At 42.1% G+C, this 25,675-nt stretch overlaps 1 protein-coding gene and 1 pseudogene across 2 annotated transcripts; both read right to left on the reverse strand.

Moving 5' to 3' along the window:
• Positions 1 to 908: 908 nt before the first annotated feature.
• LOC132012592 (U2 spliceosomal RNA) lies at positions 909 to 1,087 on the reverse strand (annotated as a pseudogene).
• Positions 1,088 to 9,714: 8,627 nt separating this feature from the next.
• On the reverse strand, positions 9,715 to 22,920 carry LOC132011017 (zinc finger protein 709-like). 2 transcript variants are annotated; one of them, XM_059389097.1, is made up of 5 exons: positions 22,712 to 22,919; positions 18,491 to 18,686; positions 12,921 to 13,047; positions 12,654 to 12,726; positions 9,715 to 12,260 (listed from the first exon to the last, which is right to left on the reverse strand). In XM_059389097.1, exons 2-5 carry the CDS (start codon positions 18,521 to 18,523, stop codon positions 10,697 to 10,699), a joined length of 1,797 nt encoding a protein of 598 aa, XP_059245080.1. In that variant the 5' UTR covers positions 18,524 to 18,686; positions 22,712 to 22,919; the 3' UTR covers positions 9,715 to 10,696. The 2 variants fall into 2 exon arrangements, with proteins under 2 accessions (XP_059245080.1, XP_059245081.1); XM_059389098.1 differs by lacking the exon at positions 18,491 to 18,686 and having other exon boundaries at positions 22,712 to 22,920.
• Between the last annotated feature and the right edge of the window lie 2,755 nt (positions 22,921 to 25,675).

A 25,675-nucleotide genomic window follows, 5' to 3' on the forward strand; every position in this document is an offset into this window, starting at 1 on the left:
CCTGAAGTGGGGCTCGATCCCAGGACCCTGGGATCATGACCTGAGCCATCTGAGCTGAAACCAGGAGTTGGTGACAACCAACCGTACCACCCAGGTGCCCCAAGTTATTGATTTTTAATTTCATTTCATTGTTGTCACAGAACACAGATTGTATTCATTCTTAGTGTTTTAATTTTTTTAAAGATTTATTTATTTATTTTAAAGAGAGAGAGCGTGTGGGGGGGAGGGGCAAAAGGAGAGGAAGAGGATCCTAAGCAGACTCTGCACCCACTGTCTCACATGCCATTGTGAATCCGCCTTCAAACTCTTATTTCTGCCTTTTAAACCAAGCTTTATCATTTGTTAAAAATGTCTCTTTTTCGGGGAACCTGGGTGGCTCAATGGGTTAAAGCCTCTGCCTTCGGCTCAGGTCATGATCCCAGGGTCCTGGGATCAAGCCCCAAGTCGGGCTCTCTGCTCAGGGCAGGGGGAGGACTGCTTCCCGCTCTCTCTCTGCCTGCCTCTCCACCTACTTGTGATCTCTGTCTGTTAAATAAATGAATAAAATCTTAAAACAAACAAACAAACAAACAAACAGTAACTGATAGGGTACCTGGGTAGCTCAGTCGCACCCGGCATGGGACTCTGTGCTGAGTGTGGAACCTGCTTAATTGTCTTAATTGTCTCTCAAAAGACAATTATCATATGATCTCCTTGATATGAGGAAGTTGATAGGCAACGTGGGGTGTTTAGGGGGTAGGAAAGGAATAAATGAAACAAGATGGGACTGGGAGGGAGACAAACCATAAGAGACCCTAATCTCACAAAACAAACTGAGGGTTGCTGGGGGTGGGTAGGGAGAGGGGGGTTGGGTTATGGACATTGGGGAGGGTACGTGCTATGGTGAGTGCTGTGAAGTGTGTAAACCTGGCGATTCACAGACCTGTACCCCTGGGGCTAATAATACATCATATGTTAATTTTAAAAATTAAAAAATTAAATAGGCTAAAATATTGGTGAGTAGTTAATTTGAATGGTGCATAAAGCATTTTCTCTTTCAATTGCTGAGAAAGTACACTTGATCTTAGCCAAAAGGCCGAGAAGCGATTCAATTGCTGAGAAAGTAAAAAATTAATAAAAGCAAAATAGTTTAAGACCAAAAAAAAAAAAAGATTTTCTCTTTCTCCCCCACCCTTTGCCTGTCCTTGGCTCATGTGTATTCATGCCTGTGCTCTCTCCCTCTCAAATTAAAAACAAACAAACAAACAAACCTGGAGCCAGAGAGTTCCATTTTCTCATCTGGTATAAGGAACATGGAAGCTGCCATTCTGGACCTTGTAGGAAAAAATTTTTTTTCTGAACAACTCTTCTTGGATCCAGAAGAACACTGTGGTCACAGGCAAACCACTCTCTCCAAAACTAGGAAAAGAAGAAATAAAGACAACATTTTAAAATATGCCCCAAATATTCTGTTTTGTTTCCCTTTTTTTAAGACTTTATTTTTTATTTATTTAAAGATTTTATTTATTTATTTGACAGAGATCACAAGCAGGCAGAGAGGCAGGCAGAGAGAGAGGAAGGGAAGCAGGCTCCCCACTGAGCAGAGAGCCCAATGCCGGGCTCCATCCCAGGACCCTGGGATCATGACCTGAGCCGAAGGCAGAGGCTTTAACCCACTGAGCTACCCAGACACGCTTAAGACTTTATTTTTAAGTAATCTCTACACCCAGTGTGGAACTTGAACTTAAAACCCGGAGATCAAGAGTTGCATTGCCTACCCACTAAGCCAGACAGGCGCCTGAGGACAATTGCTTTCAAACAGAACATTTCCTAGCCTGGCTGACTTCATTGTCCATAGTGTCAGCTTCTTCAGAACACAAGGGCACTTGCGTGTGCATTCAGTTATGAGATGGACAACAGTGGTCCAGGCCAGACCTCACTGAACAAGAGGACGCTGTGTTCTCTAGGGGTCAAGGGCTTCGTTTAATAGCCATGGGGCCACTCAACAGAACTCTGAGCCTGGTTTAGAAACACAGAAACTGGGGCGCCTGGGTGGCTCAGTGGGTTAAGCCGCTGCCTTCGGCTCAGGTCATGATCTCGGGGTCCTGGGATCGAGTCCCGAATCGGGCTCTCTGCTCAGCAGGGAGCCTGCTTCCCTCTCTCACTCTCTGCCTGCCTCTCTGCCTACTTGTGATCTCTGTCTGTCAAATAAATAAAATCTAAAAAAAAAAAAAAAAATAGAAACACAGAAACTTCATGGGGTGCCTGGGTGGCTCAGTGAGTTCGGCTTAGGTCCTAGTCTTAGGGTCCTGGGATCCAGCCTTGCTCAGCAGAGAGCCTGCTTCCCCCCTTCTCTGCCTGCCTCTCTGTCTACTTGTGATCACTCTCTCTCTGTCAAATAAATAAATAAAATCTTTTAAAAAATATTTTTAAAAATGCAGATATTCTTTTGTTCCTTACTTTCAGGGGGAAGTATCCAGTCCTTCATTACTAAAAATAATATTGGTTTGGATTTTCCCATAGATGCTCATAATGATATTATTTCATTTCCTTCTTTTCTAGTATGCCAAATGCTTTAACTTAAAAAGCATATTGGATTTTGCCTATTTTCTCTGAGGCTATTGAGAAAATCTTGCCATTTTTACTCTGTTGGTATCCTTCATTATGACAATAATGGATTTTCAGATACTAACCCAAGTTTTCATCTTTGGAATAAACACCACTTGGTCATGTTGTAGAATTTTCATATATAATGCTGGATTGGGTTTGTACATTCACAAAGTAAATGTGACATGTTCTTTCCTTTATATCTATTTTTGTACATGCCCAGTTTTTTCTTTTTTTTTTTTTCTTTTAAGGAGGCTCCACATCCAACATGGGGTTTGAACTCATGACCCCGAGATCAAGAGTCCCATGCTCTACCAACTGAGCCAGCCATGTGCACCTGTACTTGTACAATTTTTTATTTATTTTTATTTTATTTTTTTAAGATTTTTAAAAAGATTTTATTTATTTATTTGACAGAGAGGGAAATCACAAGTAGGCAGAGAGGCAGGCAGAGAGAGAGGGGGAAGGAGTCTCCCCGCTGAGCAGAGAGCCCGAGGCTCGATCCCAGGACCCTGGGATCAGGACCTGAGCCAAAGGCAGAGGCTTTAACCCACTGAGCCACCCATGCGCCCCTTGTACAATTTTTTAAATTGAAGTATGGCTTCCATATAATTTCAGGTGTACAACACAGTGATGCAACAATTATATACATTACAAAATGCTCATCCAGAAAGGTGTAGTTACCATGTGTTACCATAACAAGTTATTGACTTAATTTCCTACCGCTGTGCTTTTCATCCCACTGATTTACTCATTCTGCAACTGAAAGTTTGTAGCTCTTAATCCTCTTCATTTAGTCCACCTGTTCCCTCAACAACCTCCATTCTGGCAACCACTGGTTTATTCTTTATGAGTCTGTTTCTCAACCAAGAAAAAAGTCTGTTCTTTTTTTTTTTTTTTTTACATTCCACATAGAAGTGAAATCCTATGGGATTTGTCTTTTTCCTTTTTTTAAGGTTTTATTTATTTATTTGACAGAGAGAGAGACCATAAGTACGCAAAGAGGCAGGCAAAGAGCGAGGGGGAAGCTCCCTGCTGAGCAGAGAGCCTGATGCGGGGCTTGATCCCAGGACCCTGAGATCATGACGCAAGCCAAAGGCAGAGGCTTAACCCACTGAGCCACCCAGGCACCCCTGGGATTTGTCTTTTTCTGTCTGACATATTTCACTTAGGATACTGTTCTCTGTGTCCATCCATGTTGTCATGAATGGCAAGATTTCATTCTTTTATTGTGGCTGAGTATTATTTCATCATGTATATATACCACATCTTTACCCATTCACCTATTGAAGGACACTTAGGTTGTTTCCATATTCTGTATTATTTTTTAAGATTTTTTATTTATTTCTTTGAGAGAGAGGGAGAACAAGAGCATGAGCAGGGGAGAGGGTCAGAGGGAAAGGGAGAAGCAGGCTCCCCACTGAGCAGGAAAGCCCAATGTGGGGCTCTATCCTAGGACCCTAAGATCATGACCTATGCCAAATGCAGACGTTTAACAAACTGACCCACCCAGGCACCACTTCACTTAAATTTTTAAAAGAGTTGTGAAGGATTGGTATTAAATTAAACCAACCTCCTTACTTGTTATAGAGGTGTTCAGATTTCCCACTTTTTTTTAAAAAGATTTTATTCATTCCTTTGAGAGAGAGAGAGAGAGAGAGAGACAAAGCAAGCACAAGCAGGGGGAGAGACAAAAGGAGAGGGAGAAGCAGACTTCCGGGCAAGCCAGGAGCCCAACATGGGGCTCGATCCCAAAACTTGGAGATCAAGACTTGAGCGGAAGGCAGATGCTCAACCATCTCAGCTCCCCAGGCGCCCCTTCCCATTTATTCTTGAGGTAGTTTCAGTAGTTTGTTGTTTTAAGGAATTTTTCCATTTCATCTGAATTATCTAGTTTGTTTCTAGACAATTTCTCATTAATTCCTTTCACCATCCTTTTATCTCCGTAATGTCGGTAGCAATGTCCCTCTTCCTGATTGTATGAATTTGAATCTTTTCTCTTTTTATCTATATTGATGTGATCAATAAATATAACTGTAAGTGATCTATAAATCAATTTGTATAATGTAAAGAAATATATGGGTAAGACAAATTTCTTATCATGAATTGTTTATTATGATTATCAAGTTCAAAAACTGAGCTGTAGAAATGCACCTGAAGACACTCTTGTGGCATGTCTTCTGGCATTGACATGTAGTCTCCCCATGCTCCTATAGATAACAACATAATTTGTTTCTTATCTTTTCCGAGGTTATGTAAAAAGAAGCAATTTAAAGTCCGCATTTTTCTTCTCTTTGATTTGCAAAGGTAATGTCCTTTACATTTTGAAATAAGCTTTGCTCTGCTATTAAGAATATATCTTGCACCTGTTGTAATATCCATGGTAGCATATCACCAGCACATGTGATGGAGAACATGGGAGAGCTGCTGCTCTCTGTCCTTAACTAGGCCACCCCTGATCAAAGACAGGACCCACTGGCAGCAGGATGAATCATACTCCAGAAAATCATGCTGGAGGAGGTCCTGGCCAACAGTCTACTTTATCTCCACATTTTTACAGACCTTTAGGATTGCCAATGATCTAGTTGTCTGGGAGAACTCCTTATCCAAGGTCACCCCTTTGGTATAAAGCACTCTAGAATAATCGTGCCTCATAATGACTCAAATACAAAAGAGGATCCCATATGTCTTGGCACAAATAATAAAAATCAAACTGGACAGACTCGTTTCAATCTCAGGCTAATAAATTACTTCAATTTTTGGAAACATATATTGACACTTCAGTTCCACTCTGGAGCGGAGAAAACCGAGGGCAAAGGGAGGTGGGCTTTGCAGAATCAAATTGGTGAGGTTCTCCTATATGCCATGGGGGTATGTGAATGGCTTATTTAAATAATTCTGTGGAAAGACATGGTAATGATACCCATTATGGCTGATAATAGTCTGTAAAGTATATGCCATACCGTATTGGATGATTTTATACTATACACAACATTATAATACAGTACACAAATACTTCCTTTGGCTGTGCATGAAAAAAGCCACAATGAAATACTAACCAGCTGATCCCAGCAATATATAAAATGACCTAAACATCATGACTACTTGGGATTCAAACCATGGAATGGAAACAATGTTGGTTTTACATCTGAAAAGGAATTAATGTAATGGACCGTTCATAGAATAAATGTCAAAAACTGGAGAATCATCTCAATAAATACAAACAAGCAGTTGACAAAGTTCAACACACCCTCACAAGGAAAACACTCAATTAGCTGTGATAAACTACCTCAAAAAGCTACGTCCGCATGAAATCCGTAATCAAGGAAAAACCCAGAGCTAACAAATACTTGATGGTGAAAAAATAAAAGCTTTCTAAGATCGGAAAAAAAGACAAAAAAAGTTTGCTCTCACCAGTTCATTTCGATGTGGTAATGGAAGGGGTACAATTAGGGCAATTAGGCAAGACTAAAAAATGTTCCAGAGAACAGACATGCGCACCTTCCCAGGCTAACATAGGGAATTGGAGACGGTCATGACACATTTGTGGGGACACACACAAATACCCAAATTCACAGACCCCAGAGATAATGGCCCAGAAATGGCCAGCCCAGGCCCTCTGGATTCCCCTGAAGTTTTCTCTCCCTCCTTAGGACTACCACCTAAGATACATTAGGTATCTTACTTGTAGTTCTGGTCTTCTAGAATGTCAACCTTAAGGAGACAAGGATGTTTGCTCCCTGTCACTCACTGCAGTACCCACTAGAGCGCCTGTTACACTGGAGATTGACCCTTGTTGACTAACTGGCCTCACAGACATTCACACACCCCACCTCATCACAGGAACCATGTCTGCTTGGCTTGATCAGAGCCGAGTGAATTGTTCTCATCTCCTTCCCATGTGACAGAGGGGTGTCATCTGGCCCCCAAACAAACCAACTCCCAAAGGAGGATCCATGTGCCCTTCCTGATGGCCCAGTGACTTCACACTTCCTGAACAGAAACCATACAAGGTCATGTCTAAAAGAACGCTACTCAGGAGCCTCGAGAGGTGAGTTGGGGCCCATGAGAGCTGGAGCTACTGTGGGCCAGCCCCCCGCGCTGCTGTAACTGCATCTAGAAACACACCCCTCATGACGTTACATGTCCTCATTTTGCTTTTCTTTTTAAGATTTACTTGTTTATTTGAGGGCGGGAGGGGCAGAAGGAGAGAGAGAGAATCTCAAGTAGATTTTCTGCTGAGCACAGAGCCCCATGCCAGGCATGATTTCCTATGACCCTGAGAACATGACCCTGAGAGCATGACCTGAGCAGAAACCCAAGTCAGACACTTAACCAACTAAGCCACTCAGGTGCCCCACGTTTTGCTTCTCTGTGGAGGATTCACTGAGGGGAACACAGACTGGTGTCTCCTCCCCCTGCTGCCATGTCCTCTGCTGTGTTCTCCTCAGTATGGTATCCATGCCCGCCTGAGGTCTCATCTGTGCGCAGACCTCGCTCAGGTCAGCCATGTTGGCTTGTCCTCACCGAGGCCTTGATGGCTGTCCGTCCTAGTTAACGTCTGCTGGTGGGGAGCGTGGCAGCCTCAGAACCTTAAACTCCAGGTCTCACAGCCACAGAGAGATCACTTTGTGGACTCAGGAAAGCACTAGATGCTGTTGCAAGATGACGTTAAGACATTCCAGAACCCATTTCTGTGTCTTCAAGATATCAGGTGGTGTGGTCTCTGACAAAGGAGGGCACCACCTCCTGCGTCTGGGTGCTTTCGGGAGGGAGGGAATCCGCCGTGTTTCTGCCACTTTTTAGACGTTGGACCCCATTGCATTCTGGGGGCCATGTTTACAAAGGGAAACTTGGGGCTGTGGAGGGTCCGCCAGGGATCTCCATTTCCCACAGACCACCGGCCGGTACTCTGTAGGGTGAGTCCTAGTCCAGAAGAGAGTTGGCCTGGGCCTCGGGGGTTACCTCCAAACTCACCCTCAGGGAGGCTCTGAAGGAAGGGAACCTGGGCTTAGTTGGCACATGGGCAGCTGAAGCCTCAAGGTGGCCTGTGCCACAAACTCAGGGAGGGAGGTTTAGGGACAGTGGTGCCTGGGACTAGAACAAAGCAGGGTTCTCTTTTTTGACATCACGGGAGGTTTTGAGACTACTGTGAAGCTGCGCTGGTTGGTGCCTAGCTGATGCTTGTGGGGCAGCAGGGGTGACTCTGCTTGAGGAGCCGGTGTCTCCTGACCGTTCCAGGTTCTTCCACAGCTTCACTTCGCAGTCACCTGCAGTTGTGACCAAGAACATTTCTAGAGTAGTACAGGTGTTGCATTAACCCTAAACTTGGGGGGCACCTAAGTGGCTCGGTCGGTTAAGCGTCTGACTCTTGATTGCCGCTGAGGTCATAATCTCAGGGTTGTGAGACTGAGCCCTAGGTGGTGCTCAGCCCTGGGCATGGAGCCCGCTTAAGTCTCTCTCTATCCCTGCCCCTCCTGTCCGCCCTTAAACACACACACACACACACACACACACACACACACACACATATAACTAAATAGATACATATGACTTAAACTTGTTTCTCAGCAAGCTGGCCCAGAGAAGGCAAGAAGGTAAAAGATGAGAAACGTAACACCTGGAAATGGCCTCAAGACCAGCTCTCAGGGAACCTGATGTTGATAACCCAAGATTAGATTAGGAAAAACCCAGGCAGCTCCCACCAGCATCCGTTAGCTGCACCCTTGTTTCAGACAACAGCATTCTTAAGTTATGATCTGAGAATCCTGCTGTTTGAGGTGGCACTGGGAGCCTTATGGCTTTCTCACCAGATATGTGTATGACATGCAGGTAGGTGTGTCCCTGGAGGGTGTTTCCTATGTCAGGCTGGGTTCCAAGACAGGTCTCTGGTGGCCTCTTCCCCCCTTCTTAGACTACTTCCTATGAAGGACCCCACGTTGGAGGACATACGGCGCACACAGAAATCAAAGTTAGGGTTTTAACACTTTCCTAGCATGTAACAACATTTTTACTATTTTCTATTAATTGCTTTTAGTAAATATACACATGTAATTTAAGAGTAGTTATGTATTTTCACAAATATATAACTGTAACACTCTCAAGATAGAGAACGCTCCATCATCTCAAAAGAACAGTCAATAGGTATTAAAAGAAAAATATGTCTAATACACAAATTAGACTTTATATGAATAAAATCTAGAAAAGAGGAGAGTAACACTTCAGAGAACATTCTCAACCATAACAATCTAAATTTGTGGGTACTTGAGGACTTGCAGGAAAATTTTAACCCATGCTGGATCTTTGATGTAGAACTCTGGAGCCAAGTGGAGAAGCCTACTGCTCAGATCCAATGGAAGTCAAGCAGTTGGCGGTGGTTTTGAGATTATTCTTGGTTTCCAGGAAAAAAAATAAAAGGAATAAGGAAAACAGGCTGGAAGCACGTGTCTGTGAAGGTGTATGCTTCTACCCACCTCTATACAGGTGGCTGAAATATGTGCCTAGTCCTATTTCACTTCTGAATTCCAAGTTTTATGTAAATTAGGCTTTGGTAAATTCTAACACGAAACCATAAATGCAACAGATTCTAGGAATCTAGTAGTTTGCATGACTGACTCTGACATTAACAGCTTCAAGGAGGGTCATTTCCTACTCTAGATTTATTTTTCGATCTCACAAAGGCCTCTATTCTTAATGTAACTCTATACTCCAAGTCCCAGCCATAACCAATGACAAAGAGCAAAGGACAAAAGAAGAAAATAATTCACGAGACTATAATGTATGATGAACTTTACATATTCACAACTGTATGGCAACTATTTAGGAAAACAGAATAAGGCTCTTCAGGCCAATGAGATGGGAGCTTTCTGTTAATAAAGAAATGCAGAATATAGAAATAATGACTAAAGCATACTGAGTACTTGCCCCACAGGAGGACACCAGGGAAAGGAAAATACGAAAGTGTTATTTTTCAACATTCCTTTCCTTACATAATTTTAATTATAAAAATTAAACATATTTGCATATTAGAAATACACTTCAATCACCCATGGACCCAACAGATTTCAAAATAAGAGTTTAAAAATGTTACTAAGGATAAATTTACTTATTAAACTTGGGAACTCTTGTTTTATTTTTTTTTTTTTAAGATTTCTAAGAAGTAATAAGGCAATTCTTTTTTTTTTTTAAGATCTTTTAATTTATTTATTTGACAGATCACAAGTAGGCAGAGAGGCAGGCAAAGAGAGAGAGAGGAGGAAGCAGGCTTTCCGCAGAGCAGAGAGCCCGATGTGGGGCTCGATCCCAGGACCCTGGGATCATGACCTGAGCCGAAGGCAGAGGCTTTAACCCACTGAGCCACCCAGGTGCCCCGGAACTCTTGTTTTAAAAGTGCCTACATAATTATCTCACTTCAGAATCTGCTTGTAAAAGTAAGTGGAAGTCCACAGTACAGAGAAATACTTTTAAGAATTCTCCTCAATTCTGCCTGGGTGGCTCAGTTGGTTATGCTGCTGTCTCCAGCTCAGGTCATGATCCCAGGGTGCTGGGATCAAGTCCTACATTGGGCTCTTTGCTCAGCGGGGGCCTGCTTCTCTCTCTGCCTCTGCCTGCCAATCTGCCTGCTTGAGCTCTCTTACTCGCTCTCTCTGACAAATAAATAAATAAAATCTTTTTTTCAAAAAGGAATGAAAATCTGATAAAGACCATAGTGTGTATAACATTTATAATTTCTTTAATGTTGTGAATTTTCATAAGTATTCTCCATGAATTCATGTTCACAAAGTTTACCTATATTACTTCTTTCTTTCCCATATAATTTTCACACTACCTTTAAAATATCTGTAAAAAGTTCTTGTTTTTTAGTCTATAATATGAATCCAGGGAATAATCTAACATGATTTTCAGTGTTGTGGGACAAGTGAAGATTTCCTACATTGTTTACCATCAATGAAATTCTCTCTATTGACTTTTCTGGTAAGTTCTGAAGGAAACAGGATAACAGAAGGCTTTCCTACATTCCATACGTTTCTATAATTTCTCTCCAGTGTGCATGAAAGACTAAGCAACAAATGACAGCTTTCTTACATTCCTTACTTCCATAGACTTTGTCTCACATATGAGTTCTTTCATGATTTTGTAAAGAATGAATAAGACTGAAGGCTTTACAACAAATTTTACATCGATAAGGTTTCTCTCCAATGTGAGTTCTTTCATGTGTTTGTAATGAACTGGGAGAAATAAATGCTTTCTTACATTTCGCACATTTATAAGGACCATCTCCAGTGTGGATCACCATGTGTGATCGAACACCTGACCGAAAAATGAAGCCTTTCCCACATTCCTTACATTCATAAGGCTTTTCTCCAGTGTGAGTTCTTTCATGTTTTTGAACATAATAGTGACTGCTGAAGGCCTTACCACATAGTTTACATTCATAACGTTTATCATCAGTGTGCGATCTCTCATGTTTGCGTAAGTTACTTGAATATCTGAAGATTTTACCGCATTTTGTACATCCATAGGGTTTTTCTGCACTATGTGTCTTTTCATGTATTCGAAAGGACTGGGCACAACTGAAAGCTTTTCCACACTGCTTACATTCATATGGTTTGACTCCAGTGTGAGTTCTTTCAGGAATTCGAAAGTAATTGGGACAACTAAAAGCTTTCCCACATTCCTTACACTTATAAGGTTTCTCCCCAGTATGAGTTCTTTCATGATTTCGAAGGGAACTGGGATAACGAAAAGTTTTACCACATCCCTTACATTCATGAGGCTTCCCTGAAGTATGAATTCTTCTGTGTTTTCCAAGGGACCTGGGAGAACTGAAAGCTTTACCACATTCCTTACATTCGTAGGGCTTCACTCCACTGTGTGTCATTTCATGACTACGACAGTTTTGGGGACACCTGAAGGCTTTCCCACACTCCTTACATTTATAAAGTCCGTCTCCACTTTGCTTGATCATGTCTCTTCGAAATTTGGTAAGAGGATGAAAGGCTTTCCCACTTTCCTTACATTCATAGGGCTTCTCCCCATTATGACTTCTCTCGTGTTTACGTAAATTACTTGAATAACTGAAGGTTTTACCACATTTTGTACATTCCTTGGGCTTTTTTGCACTGTGTATCCTTTCATGGATTCGGAAAGACCTGAGACAACGGAAAGCTTTACCACATTGCTTACAGTCGCTAGGTTTCTCTCCAATATGAGTCCTTTCATGTTTACGTAAGTTACTTGAATAACTGAAGGTTTTGCCACATTTTGTACACTTGTAGGGCTTTTCCCCACTGTGTGCCCTTTCATGAATTTGAAAGTAATTGTGACAAATGAAAGCTTTCCCGCAGTGTTTACATTCATAGGGTCTCTGTCCAGTGTGTGTCCTTTCATGCATTCGGATGGATTGCCGATGCTTGAAGGATTTCCCACATTCCTTACATTTATAAGGCTTCTCTTCACATTCCTGATACTCATATGGTTTGTGTCCAGTGTGAGATCTCAAGTGCTTGTTAAAGGATGAATGACACATAAACACTTGTCCACACAAAGTACATTTACGTAGTTTTATTCTGGTAGGACTTTTCTTCTTCTGATTATGATATGGAATCTGGCTGAAGATTTCTTCATACTGACTACATTCTTTGCTTTTATGGAGTCTTTCTACCATTTGACTGCTGTAAAATATGAGAAGCATATTGTTAATAGGTTATTAATAATCTTATTAATCATGACAGTGACTTTTGTACCATCTTCAAGGAAAATGTTGGTTTTCTGCATATTTTGATTGTTTGAAAATGAACATACTGAGAGCTTTACAACAGGCCTCTATCTTAAGTATTATCAAAACAGTAATATTCATAAATGGTATTTCTACATGCAGTTTTCAGATACACCATTTTTCAGAAACTGTACATCTCAGTTACATGTGAGGAAAAAAACTTTTGGTGAAAATATCTTAAGGATCAATGAATTTAAAGCTGGGGTGATTTATTTGCTTGTTTTTAAAATTTCATGACATCTCTCGATTCTTTAATGAAACTCTGTTTTCTCATGTGAATGCTACTCACCTTAGATCTGTCCCATGATTTTCATTCTGATCTTCACTGTCATGGATATCCCATTTTTCCTCTGAACCACAAACTAGAAAAAAGCAGTATAAATTATAAAAATTTATAGAAAAATTGTTAGGATTCTAGGTCCATGATGAGTTGTGACCACAGCAGGTTTATTAATGAAAATATTCCCATCCCATTTTTCTCCCCTGAAATAGCCCAGATGAGCAAGTTACACTGAATCTCTAATTGATTTAGCAAGTAAGAATGGCATCATCCTACCTATTGAGGCCAGGTTCCTGAAGGTTTCCTGCATCACATCTCTGTAGAGTTTCTTCTGGGAGGGATCTAGGAGAGCCCACTCCTCCATGGTGAACTTCACAGTCACATCCTCAAAGGCCACTGAGTCCTGAATAATCCCATATATGTATATAGGATGAGTGAGACAGACCACTGAAGACTTATACTCAATTAATAAGCAATTTACATATGACTTCCAGAGCCCAAGTGACCTGAGGGGCGAGGGTATTTCTTTCCTTCCTGTTCCAAAGGTGGGACATTGTAAGGATGATAGTGTTTTCTCACTCCTGACACCAAATATGTGGTATTTGTTCCACAGCCACTTCTCCAATTCTATGTCACCAAACAGGTGTCCAACAATTCAATTCTAATCTAAACTACCCAAAATTTAAGTCAAATTCATAGTTTAAGAAGTCAGTCCCACACACTGCCCCTACTTGTATTACCAGCTACAAATGGGGAGCCAAGTTTACTATTTCAGTAGCCAATTACAAATTCACAGATTTCTGCTACACTCTGTCTTATCTGTTAATTTACTGAAATGATTTTGAGAAACTTAGCAAAATACTTTATTTACCATTACCCGTTTACTGTAAAGCATACAACCCAGGAACAGAGAAAAGCTGCAATGCATAGAAAAGTTAAGGCAGTGGTATGGGTAAGGGGAATAGAAAACAGGGTGTGCACAGCCCCTCCCTCGCCATGGACACACCAACCTCCCAGCACCTGGGTGGACTCACCCTTGCACAGAATTCCGCCTTTAAGAATTCTGATGGAGGTTTCATTACATCGGCACAATTTATTAAATCACTGGCCACTGGTGATTAACCCAATCTCCAGTTCCTGTCCTATACCCAGAAGCTGGGAGCTACAGCTCAACATTCTAAACATTTAATCAAAGCTTGCTATTTTAGGGGGCACCTGGGTGGCTCAGTTGGTTGGGTGTCTGCTTCCGGCTCAGGTCATGATCCCAGAGTCCCAGGATCCCACCCCTCTCAGGCTCCCTGCTCAGCGTGGAGTCTGCTTCTCCCTCTCCATCTGCTCTTTCCTCTGCTCCCTCTTTCTCTCTCCCTCTCAAATAATATTTTTTTTTAAAAAGCTTGCTATTTCAGGAATCCAAAACTCCATGATAAAAGCTACCTAGTAAGTGGACAAGAGGTGCCTCATTAGACAAAACACACTCATTCACGATTAATACTGAAGTAATTTCAAGGGATTCAAGAGGATTTTGCTAAGAACTGAGGATACTTACCATACTTCTTTCTTCTTATAGTAGGGCAAGCCCAGGGACAAGGGCCCACTAAAAAGACTGACAGCAAATCACTGAGGTAAGAGAATACCACCCCACTGGCCCCATGTACCTCTACATCAACTGGGAACTTATTTAATGTAAGTGCATGATTTGGAAAAAAAAAAAACATGCTTTCTGGTAACCTCAGGGTGATGTCAAGAATGTCCCCTCTCGCTACACTTAAATGACATTATACTGGAATTCTTAGCTAATACACTCAGACAAGGGCAATAACAAAAGGTAAATAACAAAAAATGAAAGGTAAACATTTGGGGAAGTAAGAAATAAAACTGTCTTTGTATCATGACAAGATTGTCAATTGAGGGGCACCTGGGTGGCTCAGTCGTTAAGCATCTGCCTTTGGCTCAGGTCATGATCCCAGTGTCCTGGGATCGAGCCGCACATCAGGCTCCCTCTTCAGCAGGAATCTTGCTTCTCCCTCTCCCACTCCCCCTGCTTGTGTTCCCTTTCTCGCTGTCTCTCTCTCTCTGTTAAATAAATAAATAAAATCTTTAATAAAAAAGATTGTCAATTGAGAAAATGAAAAAAATTCCAAATAACAAAGAAAACCCCACGAACCAAGAGCAAAAATAAAAGATAAAAAGCTAAGGGAGCCTGGGTGGCTCAGCTGACTGAGCATCCATCCAACTTTTGGGTCACGGGATCAGGCCCATGGGGCTCCACTCCCAGCAGGGAGCCTGCTTTTCTCCCTCTGCCCTTCCCCTCCCCTTGCTTGCTCTCTCTCTCTCTCTCTCTCTCTCTAAAATAAATAAATCAGGGCGCCTGGGTGGCTCAGTGGGTTAAGCCTCTACCTGTCGCAGAGGCTCAGCGGGGAGCCTGCTTCCCTCTCTGTCTGCCTGCCTCTCTGCCTGCTTGTGATCTCTCTCTCTGTCAAATGAATAAATAAAATCTTTTTTAAAAATAAAAAATAAATCTTTTTTTAAAATAATTTTAAAAGTTAAGGGGCACCTAGGTGGCTCAGTTGGTTAGGTGTCTGCCTTCAGCCTGGGTTGTGATCCCAGCATCCTGAGATCAAGCTTTGCATCAGGGTGCCTGCTCAGCAGGAAGTCTGCTTCTCCCTCTCCCTCTGCATCTTCCCCCAACTTTTGCTCTCTCACATGTGCATTATCTCTCTCAAATAAATAAATAAAATTTTTTTTAAAGAAAGTGAATATTTGGGTGCCTGGCTGACTCAGTTAATAGAGCGTACAACACTTAATCTTAGGTCGTGAGTTCAAGCCGCACACTGGGCATGGGGCCTACTTTAAAAAAAGAATAAATATGTAAAAAGTTGGGGTGCCTGAGTGACTCAGTTGGTTAAATGTCTGCCTTTGGCTCAGGTCATGACCCCAAGGTCCTGGGATCAAGCCCTATATCCATCTCATTGCTCAGTGGGGGCCTGCTTCTCCCTCTCCCCTGGCCTGCCACTTGCCCGGCTTGTGCATGCTCTCTCTCTCTCCCTCTCAAATGAATGAATAAAGTCTTTAGAAAAATTATATGAAGTTAATATAGAAAGGCAATTGCTTTCCAGAAATCTACACAAATACAGTGAACTCATCTTTAACAAAGAACCAAAGGTAACTCAATGGAAACAGTTTTTCCAAGAAATAATGCCAAAAGAACTAGACATCCACATGCAAAAAAAAAATTTTTTAAATCTACAGAATTTATACCTTTCACAAAAGTTAACTCAAATTTGATCATAGATCTTAGTACAAATTGTTAATTTCAACACTCCTAAAAGATAAGACAGTTGAAAATCCTGGTGATGTGGTGTTTGGTGACTAATTTTCTTAAAAAAAACAACAACAAACGTTTTCATTACAGTGAAAAACTACTCAGTGAAACTCAGTGGTATGGGTAAGGGGAATAGAAAACAGGGTATGCACAGCTCCTCCCTCGCCATGGACACACCAACCTCCCAGCACCTGGGTGGACTCACCCTTGCACAGAATTCCGCCTTTAAGAATTCTGATGGAGGTGAAACAGAAGTTAACAGAATGAAAACACAAGCCATAGTCTGGCAGAAAATCTTTCAAAATCACTTATCTGATAAAGGACTGGCATTGAACACAAGCAAAATATTCTTAAAATGCCAACAAACGGAAAACAATCCAAATGAAGAGGGGAAAATATCTAAACACATCCCTCATCAGTGATATATAGACAGTAAATAAGCACATGAAAACAATTTCAAAATCTTATTTCATTAGGAAGTTGCACATAAAAAGAACAATGAGAGGGGCACCTGGGTGGCTCAGTGGGTTAAGCCTCTGCCTTTGGCATGGGTCATGATCCCGGGGTCCTGGGATCGAGTCCTGCATTGGGCTCTCTGCTCAGCGGGGAGCCTGCTTCCCCCTCCCTCTCTCTGCCTGCCTCTCTGCCTACTTGTGATCTCTGTCTGTCAAATAATTAATAAAAATCTTAAAAAAAAATTTTTTTCTCTCGCTCCCTCTCTCTCTCTGACAAATAAATAAAATCTTAAAAAAAATTTTTTTAATAAAAATTTAAAAAAGAACAATGAGGTATCACCAGTTGCTTGTTACAATGGCTAAACATCATGAGAACATCAAACCAACTTCATTGCTGGTGGAAATGGAAAATGGTGAACCTACATTGGAAGAAAGGCAGTTTTTTAACACTAAGCCTACATTTACCATACTATGCAACAATTATGTGTTTCAAATGAACACAAATGAATTTAAAACTTATGTTCATAAAAATCCTACATGTGAATGTTTACAGGAGCTTTATGCACACTTGTCATTACTTACATGGAACCAAGACAATTTCAATAGGTGAGCTGATTAAAAAAAATATCACTGGTATATCCACTGGATGAAATATTTTACAGTGATGAGAGAAATCGGATTATCAAACGAAAAGACTCGAGGACAGTTAAAAATCATATTCTTAAGTGAAAGAAAACTACATAACAAGGCTACACACTATGATTCCAATCATAGGGCATTTCCCAGAAAAGAGAAAATTAAAAGGCATCAAAAGATCTTTGGTTACTTGGGTTTTTGGGTGGGAGGGAGGGGTGAATGACCAGGTAGAGAACAGGAGATTTTCAAGAGAGTGAAAGTATTCTATAGGATACAAAAATGACAGACGGGGTGCCTGGGTGGCTCAGTGGGTTAAGCCTCTGCCTTTGGCCTGAGTTATGATCTCAGGGTTCTGGGATGGAGCCTCACATCAGGTTCTCTGCTCAGCAGGGAGCCTGCTTCCCCCACCCTGACCTGTTGCTGCTCTGCCTACTTGTGATCTCTCTCTCTCTCTGTCAAATAAATAAATAAAATCTTGAAAAAAAAATGACAGAGACATGTCATTTCACATTAGCTGAGGTCCTGAGATTATACAACACAGAGTCAACCTTAATGTATGGACTTCATGCACTAAAGTTGGTTCAACAAATGTAACAAATGTATTACAACAATACAAGATATAAAATATAGGACAAACTGTGTCCAAGCAGAGGGATTTTGTGGGAAGTCTCTGTACTTTCCGATTAAATTTTCTGTAAACCTAACTTCTCTTAAAAAAAAAAGTCTACTAGGAAAAGAAAAAGAGACACATTAATATTCACACCTAATAACTGACCCATGTGAGGCACAGACCATCTTTCATTCAATGTATTTCAACTTATTTCAGTAAGCCATTATGGTGCTTTATGAAGTCTGCACCCTGAGACTTGGAAGAGAGGAGAAACTTCCAGTGAATGCCTGTGAGAATGCCCAAGCAGTGTATTTTGAGAAGTGAAATGAGTGCCTTTGTTACTATCGGTAACATCTGGACTTAGACATCGATTACATGGCTCCTGGCAAGGCCTTGTGTTCTGGCCTTAATATACATATAGACAAGTGTTACTTTTATTTATACTGGGGATAGTGGAGACATAGGATTCCTAGAGTCCTTTCACCCCAGTAGGGCAACTCAGAGAGTCACTCCAGACTAGTGAACAGGTGAAGATGGTGTCAACTGTCAACTGGTGCTAAGATCACTGATTGATGTACAGTAAGTTGTGATGACCCTCTGGTCTGATCTAATTCAGACATAAGAAGCAGCAGTTCTGCCTAAACTCCATTACGCACAAACGTGGTGATGTCATACCTAAAGTCTATGAACTCCCATTGCTTTGCACTCAGATACTCCTATGGAGCTCCCCAGAGAGCCCAGGGGTCTGGGAAAGGGAGGCATCTTCCTCCAACATCATGGCATCTTGCAAAAGACTGCAAAAGAGGGCCATGCTCTCCTGTACCTGGCTATCCCAAAGGTCCACGGTTTGCCCCATGTCTCAAGCTGGTCAAAGAGCAGCCTTTTTCAAGGCCATGGTAAGTCCAGAAGGCATGAAAGGAAGTCACGGAAGCAGTCAAACGAAGAAGGCTGCGGACACTCCCGGGGCCGGCTCAGTGGCAGTTTCAAGAATCTCCAGCCTTTTGAGGTACCAGTACCCACTGTAAGAGCATAAATGAGTTCAAGTAAAATTTGTAAACAAGAAATATGTTTCCTCTGGAACATAGTAGATGTGAGTGCTGCTGGGAGAAGAGCTATTTCCTTGTGATATTAGAGAGGGGAGGTGTCACATTATCAAACAAGGTCCAGTAAAATAACAAGGTTGACCAGGCCTCACATTCACGCATGACAATGCCCCATCCACATTTTGCTAGCTCCTTTTCTCAATGTTTGCCTCCCTAGTATGTCCTCAGGGGAGGAGATCATTAATGGGGCACCTGTGTTCTTGGAGAAACCCAGATGCAGTTCAGATGACTGTTTGGGAGGGCAAAACTGTTGATGATCCATGAGGATAACCCAGAAAAGGTGTACTGTGTCCCTTCAAGATAAAGGCCACTGCCGCTGTGAGGCTGTTGAGATAAGCACCAACCAGAACAGATCCCACCCAATCTGGGACAGCAGGGTATTAACCCTATTGTTGATTGGTTGAATCAATAATTTCCCTAAAGTTGGGGACTGAGTATAGAGGTCCATTGGGCGTGACCACAGTTACAGTTACACAGTTGTGGCAATCGACTGTGAGGTGTCATTCAGTTGTTCCAGGTAAGAATAAGTCAAATTCAGCTTTTCACCAAAGGAGAAGCACTGGGAATAATCAACCCTTCACTGAACAGGTTTTGTAGATGGTTTCGATCCTTCAAGGGCCATATGAACTATTGTTAGAGGGTACAGTGCAAGAGGTCTCATTTTTGTGAAGACAACTTGTAAGTGACAAGGACAAACATCAGTAAGAATAATATACACTTGCAACCGCTTCTTGGATATAGGAGGCTCGAGAAATGATCAAAACTCTGTATTTGGGAGTGGCTGGGCTTAATAGTGCTGGAAGGAACTCAGATCCGTTCATGGTGATTTTATTAAGTTACACTCCCTATCTTACAAATTTATTTTATTTTATTTTATTTTCTAAAGATTTTATCTTATTTATTTGACAGAGAGAGAGATCACAAGTAGGCAGAGGGACAGGCAGAGAGAGAGGAGGAAGCAGGGAGCCTGATGCAGGGTTCAATCCTAGGATCCTGGGATCATGACCGAGCCGAAGCCAGAGGCTTAACCCAATGAGCCACCCAGGTGCCCCAAATTATTGTAAATATATATATAAACTTGGGGCGCCTGGGTGGCTCAGTCACTTGAGCATCTGACTCTTGGTTTTGGCTCAGATCATGATCTCATGGTCCTTAGCTCTAGCCCCACATCAAGTTCTGTGCTCAGTGTGAAGCTGGTTTGTCCCTCTCCCTCCACTCCTTCCCTCTCCCTCTCTCTCTCTCTGGAATAAATAAAATCGTTAAATATATATACATATATATGTGTATATATATATATATGAACTCATGTATGTATATATATATATGAATTTATGTATATTATAGTATATAACAGTCTTGGTTTCATTTTAACTTTGTAACAGGAAATCATTTTAAGATATAATTCCTTTAAACACTAGAGGTTACAAAAAAAAAAAACACTAGAGGTTACAAAAATGTAAACCATTTGTATGGTTTCTGAAAATTTTCAAATGTCTAATTAGCAGGACATGGGGCACCCTAGTTTGTCCATTCCCTAGATCACACGCAGGGTATTTTCCAGAAATAAGTACCATATTACTTACATTAGGGTTTGAGTTGAGCACCTTACATGCACTGGGTTTTCAAATATTTACCTAAACTTTGGGCAGTTTTTCTTACATCAATTAAAACAGGAATTCAATTGCTTTAGCCTGTTGAATGTCAGTATTCTCTAGGGGCATGGACATGCTCTAACTGATCCAAAAATGAAAAATGACCTTAAGAAAAGTTGACTGAGTGCCTCTCATGTCTTGAAGTTCTCCTGTCTAAAGAGAACACAAATTCTATCTAGTTCCACAATTTTCTTGCTTTCCCACTGTATCTCTCAATCAACTCACAATTCCAGAGCCCAAGTGCTTAAAGAAACTAGAGCCAAAGGGCTGTACTATTTAATCACTAAAGGAACCCAAAGTAAAGACATATAAGGATCCACACATATGAGCAGGCCTGCTTCCCACGGGACAGAAGGAAAGCCACATTCAGAAAGTTCCACATTCTAGGGGCACCTGGCTGACTCAGTGGGTAGAGTATGTGACTCCTGATCTTGGGATGGTGAGCTCAAGCCCCACCTTGGGCGTAGAGCTTACTTTTTAAAAAAAAAAAAATCCCAATTCTAGACTCTCCTGGTGGAGACAGAAGCCCTGGAATGGGTCAGTATATGGAAGCAATGATAATAGACACGTGAGCAGCCACAGGAATGAACTCTGGGACTTCACACACATGCAGGGGAGGCGATCCGGGAAGAAAAACTGGGCATTATGTACTTCCCCTTGAAAGCTCAAGGGGGTCAGAGCTTAGAGACACCATCTTGAGGACTTGCTGCCACTGACATTGCTTTGCACCACCAGTGAGATCTTAAATGACATAAACTCAATGTCTGAACAATGCAGCAAATCACTCAAATCAGTGTTTATGTGGAAAGGAAGAGGGAAAAAAAAATGTAGGGCACTTTACTGGCTCAATAAGAAACCTCACAAGTATGGACTGCAGTCACAAAAATAAATAAATAATAAGAAGTTAATTATTAACAGAGCTTGTTTTATAAACTACTAGTCATAGTTGAACATTATAGGTCTGCAAGTCTAAGCCTTGGAAATCCATTTGAACTCATTCCAAATTAAAGAACAGACCTCAGAGTATCAGGAACACACTCAAGGGAGGAAAAAAGTAAAAAAGAATAATATCTGCAGGGTAACACTAGAATTTTTTTTTTCCTGAACTCACCCCTTTCTTGAGTCTGAAAATATTTTAGTTTTTCACAATGTATGGATTAAATAAATTTTTATTCACTGAAAAATCTGAGACTAAAGTTCATTGAATAAATCGCTTAAAGGTGATAAACTGAGGAACATCTGGGTGGCTCAGACAGTTAAACATCTGCCTTTGGCTCGGGATGATCCCGGGGTCCTGGGATCCAGCCCCACATCGGGCTCCCAGCTCCGCGGGGGAGCCTGCTTCTCCGTCTGCCTACTGCTCCGCCTGCTTCTGTTCTCTCTCTCTCTCTCTCTCTGTCAAATTAAAAAAAAAAAAAAAAAAAAAAGTGACAAACCGAGGGAAGGATCGTGCTTACAGGACAGGTCACCCAGGAAAGTTTCAAAGAGGAACCTCCAGCAGAAGGACTTCCCATAGGATGGCTGTACCTAGGAACGACCCTGGAAGGAGGGGCACAAGGATCTCATACAACGTTGTTCCAGGTCATTATTCCCTATTTTTCTCTTCCGTAAAATATCCAGGAACAAAAACTAAACCCGTTTAAAAGCGCCATCCACTGAGAGCAGGAAAAAAATGATAAATAATTGAAATACTGGGTCTGTTTGAAATGCACCATGAAGGACGAATAGCTAGTTCCTAGTGACGCTGTGAACTGGAAATGGTAAGTGGGCCAGGAGGAATCTGGAAATTTACGCAACGACTGCCAGTCCTAGGGAGAGCTGGGCGTTGGGTGGAGGGGGGCGCAGGTGCCCCGACAGGATCGTGGATTTCCCACAATTTGGGGAAACTCAGAAGAAAAGAGGTCCCTTCTGAAAAGAAAGGAAGGGCTGAGGACCCCACAGGCCATGGCACCTCCCGAGCACGAACTCCAGGGAGCCAGTCACGATGGTCCCCAGTCACCGGGGGTCACCGCACAACGTGGAGAGACGCGGAGCTGCGGGCGCAGAGCCGTCCCCAGGGCGGAAGTTGCCGGGCGCAGGGACGGGACAGGACGCCGGGGTCTCGGCTGCGGGCCCAGGCCCCAGGCCGCGCGCGGGAGGGGACTGAGGTCCGAGCGGCGCCACGGACCGACTCGAGTCGCAGACCTCAGAGTTCTCCGCAGGGAGGCCAGCTCGCGCCCCGCGCCGTCTCCGGGCTGTTCCACCCGGTACTCCGCCCCCCTGTCTGGAAGCCCCGGCCGGCACACTCACCATCTCTAGCTTTCCGGGGTCTCCCGGCGTTCTGCCTACGATTTCGGGGAAGGGACAGGTCTAAGAAAGACAGAAACCCGGGAAGGGCGACCTGGAAGCTCTAAGGACAGGGACCCCCCGATCCCAACAATGGCGGGGGCCAGAACCTCCCGCGGAGTGACTGCGGAGCATCGCCCCGCCCACCTGCCCTGACGTCTCCCCTGATTGGACAGGTGGCGAGGCCCACACCCCCCCGCTCCCTCGGGAGTGACAGCTGGCCAGAGGGGAGATGTCTCCGGGACCGCGGCGGAAACTCGTTCTCTCCCGGGATTTTTACTTAGAAGGGTAATGCGGACCGTCCACTCGTGGAACTTGACGCTTCTTTACAAATACAGACCCTTAGGAGTCACCTGGCTCCATTTTGATGTTTGATGATTTGAAAGCGTTGGGTCTTCCACCCAACACTTTCCCATCCTTACTTCACAGTTTTAAAAATCCTATTGCCCCCCCCCCCAATCCTATTGCCTTCCAAGCACCACGCTGTGGTGGGAAGTTGGAACCCCAGGCCCAGGTGGGTGCAGGAACTTTTCTAAAACCAATCACAAGTTGTAAACTGTATTGACTAAATTCTCTGGTATATGTTTTATACTGAAAAGACATTTATTTTAGATCACTGTTTGAATGTATCCTGAGAGAACTGTGCTAGATAAAAGTTATAAAACCTATACGGTAATTCGATTACTGTTTGGACTCAAATAACAAGAAACAAGAAAAGGTTACGTAAATATGGGATGTTGTTTGAAAGCATTAATTAATGCTTAAGAGATTGGATTGCAAAACTCTTAAAGCATTTTCCACTTATTTGAGGAACTTTGGGGGGAGCATTTCTTTTTTTTTTTTATCATTTTACTTTATGTTATTTTCCATCATGATAAATATACTCTTTTATCCCCATCCCCTGTTTCCCCCATGCCCTCACCCATCTCCCCTCTGGTAACCATCAATTTGTTCTTAATACTAAAGAGTCTGTTTCTTGGTTTGTCTTTCTCTCTCTTTTTCCTTTGCTTGTTTGTTTTATTTCTTAAATTCCGCATATAAATGAAATCATATGGTATTTGTCTTTCTCTGACTGACTTATTTCACTTAGCACTATACTCTCTAGTTCCATCTATGTTGTTGTAAATGGCAAGAGCTCGTTCTTTTTTATGGCTGAGTAATATTCCGTTACATAGATAGATAGATAGATAGATAGATACCACTTCTTTATCAATTTGTTTATTGATGGACACTGCTTCCAGAGTTTCACTATTATAAATAATGCTGCATAAACATAGAGGTGCAGGGGCGCCTGGGTGGCTCAGTGGGTTAAGCCTCTGCCTTCGGCTCAGGTCATGATCTCAGGGTCCTGGGATCGAGCCCTGCATTGGGCTCTCTGCTCGGCAGGGAGGCTGCTTCCTCCTCTTTCTCTGCCTGTCTCTTTGCCTAGTTGTGATCTCTGTCTGTCAAATAAATAAAATATTAAAAAAAAAAACATAGAGGTGCATGTACTCCTTTGAATTAGTGTTTTTGTATTTGGGGGTAAATACCCAGTAGTGTGACTCCTGGATTGTATGGTAGTTCTCTTTAATTTTTGAGGAACATCCATATTGTTTTCCAGAATACATGCAAGTCAGGGAGGGAGGGCAGAAGAAGAGGGAAAGAGAGAATCCTAAGCAGACTCCAGGCCAAGTGTGAAGCCTGACATGGGGCTCAATCTCATGACCTTGAGATCATGACCTGAGCTGTAATCAAGAGGCAGATGCTCAACTAATTGAGCCACCCAGGTGTCCCTCTATATTTTGATACAAGTACTTTTCAGTTATATTATTTGCAAAATTTTCTTTCATTCTATGGGTTGTGTGTTCATTCTCTTAAACTTTTTACTTCTCATGGTGGTAATATACACATTCTATAAATAATCTTACCCATTTTTAAGTGTAGATAGAGTTCAGTAGTGTGAGCCACATTGACTGTGAAACCAGTCTGCAGAACTGTTTTCATCTTGCAAAACTGAAACTCTATACATATTAAACAACAAATCCCCACTGCCCTGAGAACCACTATTCTTCTCTTTGTCTCTGTGAATTTGATTACTCCAGGCACCTCATATAAGTGGAATCATACAGTTTTTGTCTTTTTTTGACTGGCTTGTTTCACTTATGTCCTCAGGGGTTACCCGTGGTGTAGCATGTGTCAGAATTTCATTTCTTTTAAAGCTGAGTAGTATTTTGCTGTGTGTGTATACCATATTTTGTTTACCCATTCATCTCTGATGGACACTTGGGTTGCTTCCACCTTATGGCTACTGTAAATAATGCTCTTGCAAACACAGGTGGACAAATATGTTTGAGTCCATGTTTTGAATTCTTTCGGGTATACACTCAGAAATGGGATTGCTGGATCATGTGACAACAATCTGTATATTACCAAAAAAACAAAAACAAAAACAAAAACCTGCCAAACTATTTTCCTATTTTCCACAATGCCAGCATGGAGTTACATTCCTCCCAGAAGAGTATAACTAGAAACAAATGAGAATGGAGAGAATACTTCACGCTCATTTTGTGAACCCACAAAACTTATCCAGCAATATATAATATTCTATACCATGACTAAGTAGGATACAATCCAAGGATGAAAGCCTGGGTTAATATCTCAAAATCTGTTAATGAAATAATGAGAAGAACATCAATACAGTAAGAAACAAAATAGCAGGGGCTCCTGGGTAGCTCAGTGGGTTGAAGCGTCTGCCTTCAGCTTGGGTCTTGATCCCAGGGTCCTAGGATGGAGCCCCGCATCGGGCTCTCTGCTCGGCGGGGAGCCTGCTTCCTCCTCTCTCTCTCTGCCTGCCTCTCAGCCTACTTGTGTTCTCTGCCTGTCAAATAAATAAATAAAATCTTAAAAAAAAAAAAAAGAAACAAAATAGCAAGATCTCAGTTGCCTCAG

This window comes from Mustela nigripes, chromosome 2 (assembly GCF_022355385.1).
Source record: "Mustela nigripes isolate SB6536 chromosome 2, MUSNIG.SB6536, whole genome shotgun sequence".
NCBI lineage: Eukaryota > Metazoa > Chordata > Mammalia > Carnivora > Mustelidae > Mustela > Mustela nigripes.

What these genes read in the sequence shown, in the direction of transcription:
- LOC132011017 (XM_059389097.1), bottom strand. Translation starts at nt 18,523, where the DNA reads ATGGGGCAAACCGTGGACCTTTGGGATAGCCAG. An exon ending in TGGACCTTTGGGATAGCCAG is followed by an intron (nt 13,048 to 18,490) that starts GTACAGGAGAGC and finishes GGGATTATTCAG; the next exon opens with GACTCAGTGGCCTTTGAGGA. An exon ending in CAGGAACCTGGCCTCAATAG is followed by an intron (nt 12,727 to 12,920) that starts GTAGGATGATGC and finishes GCTTTTTTCTAG; the next exon opens with TTTGTGGTTCAGAGGAAAAA.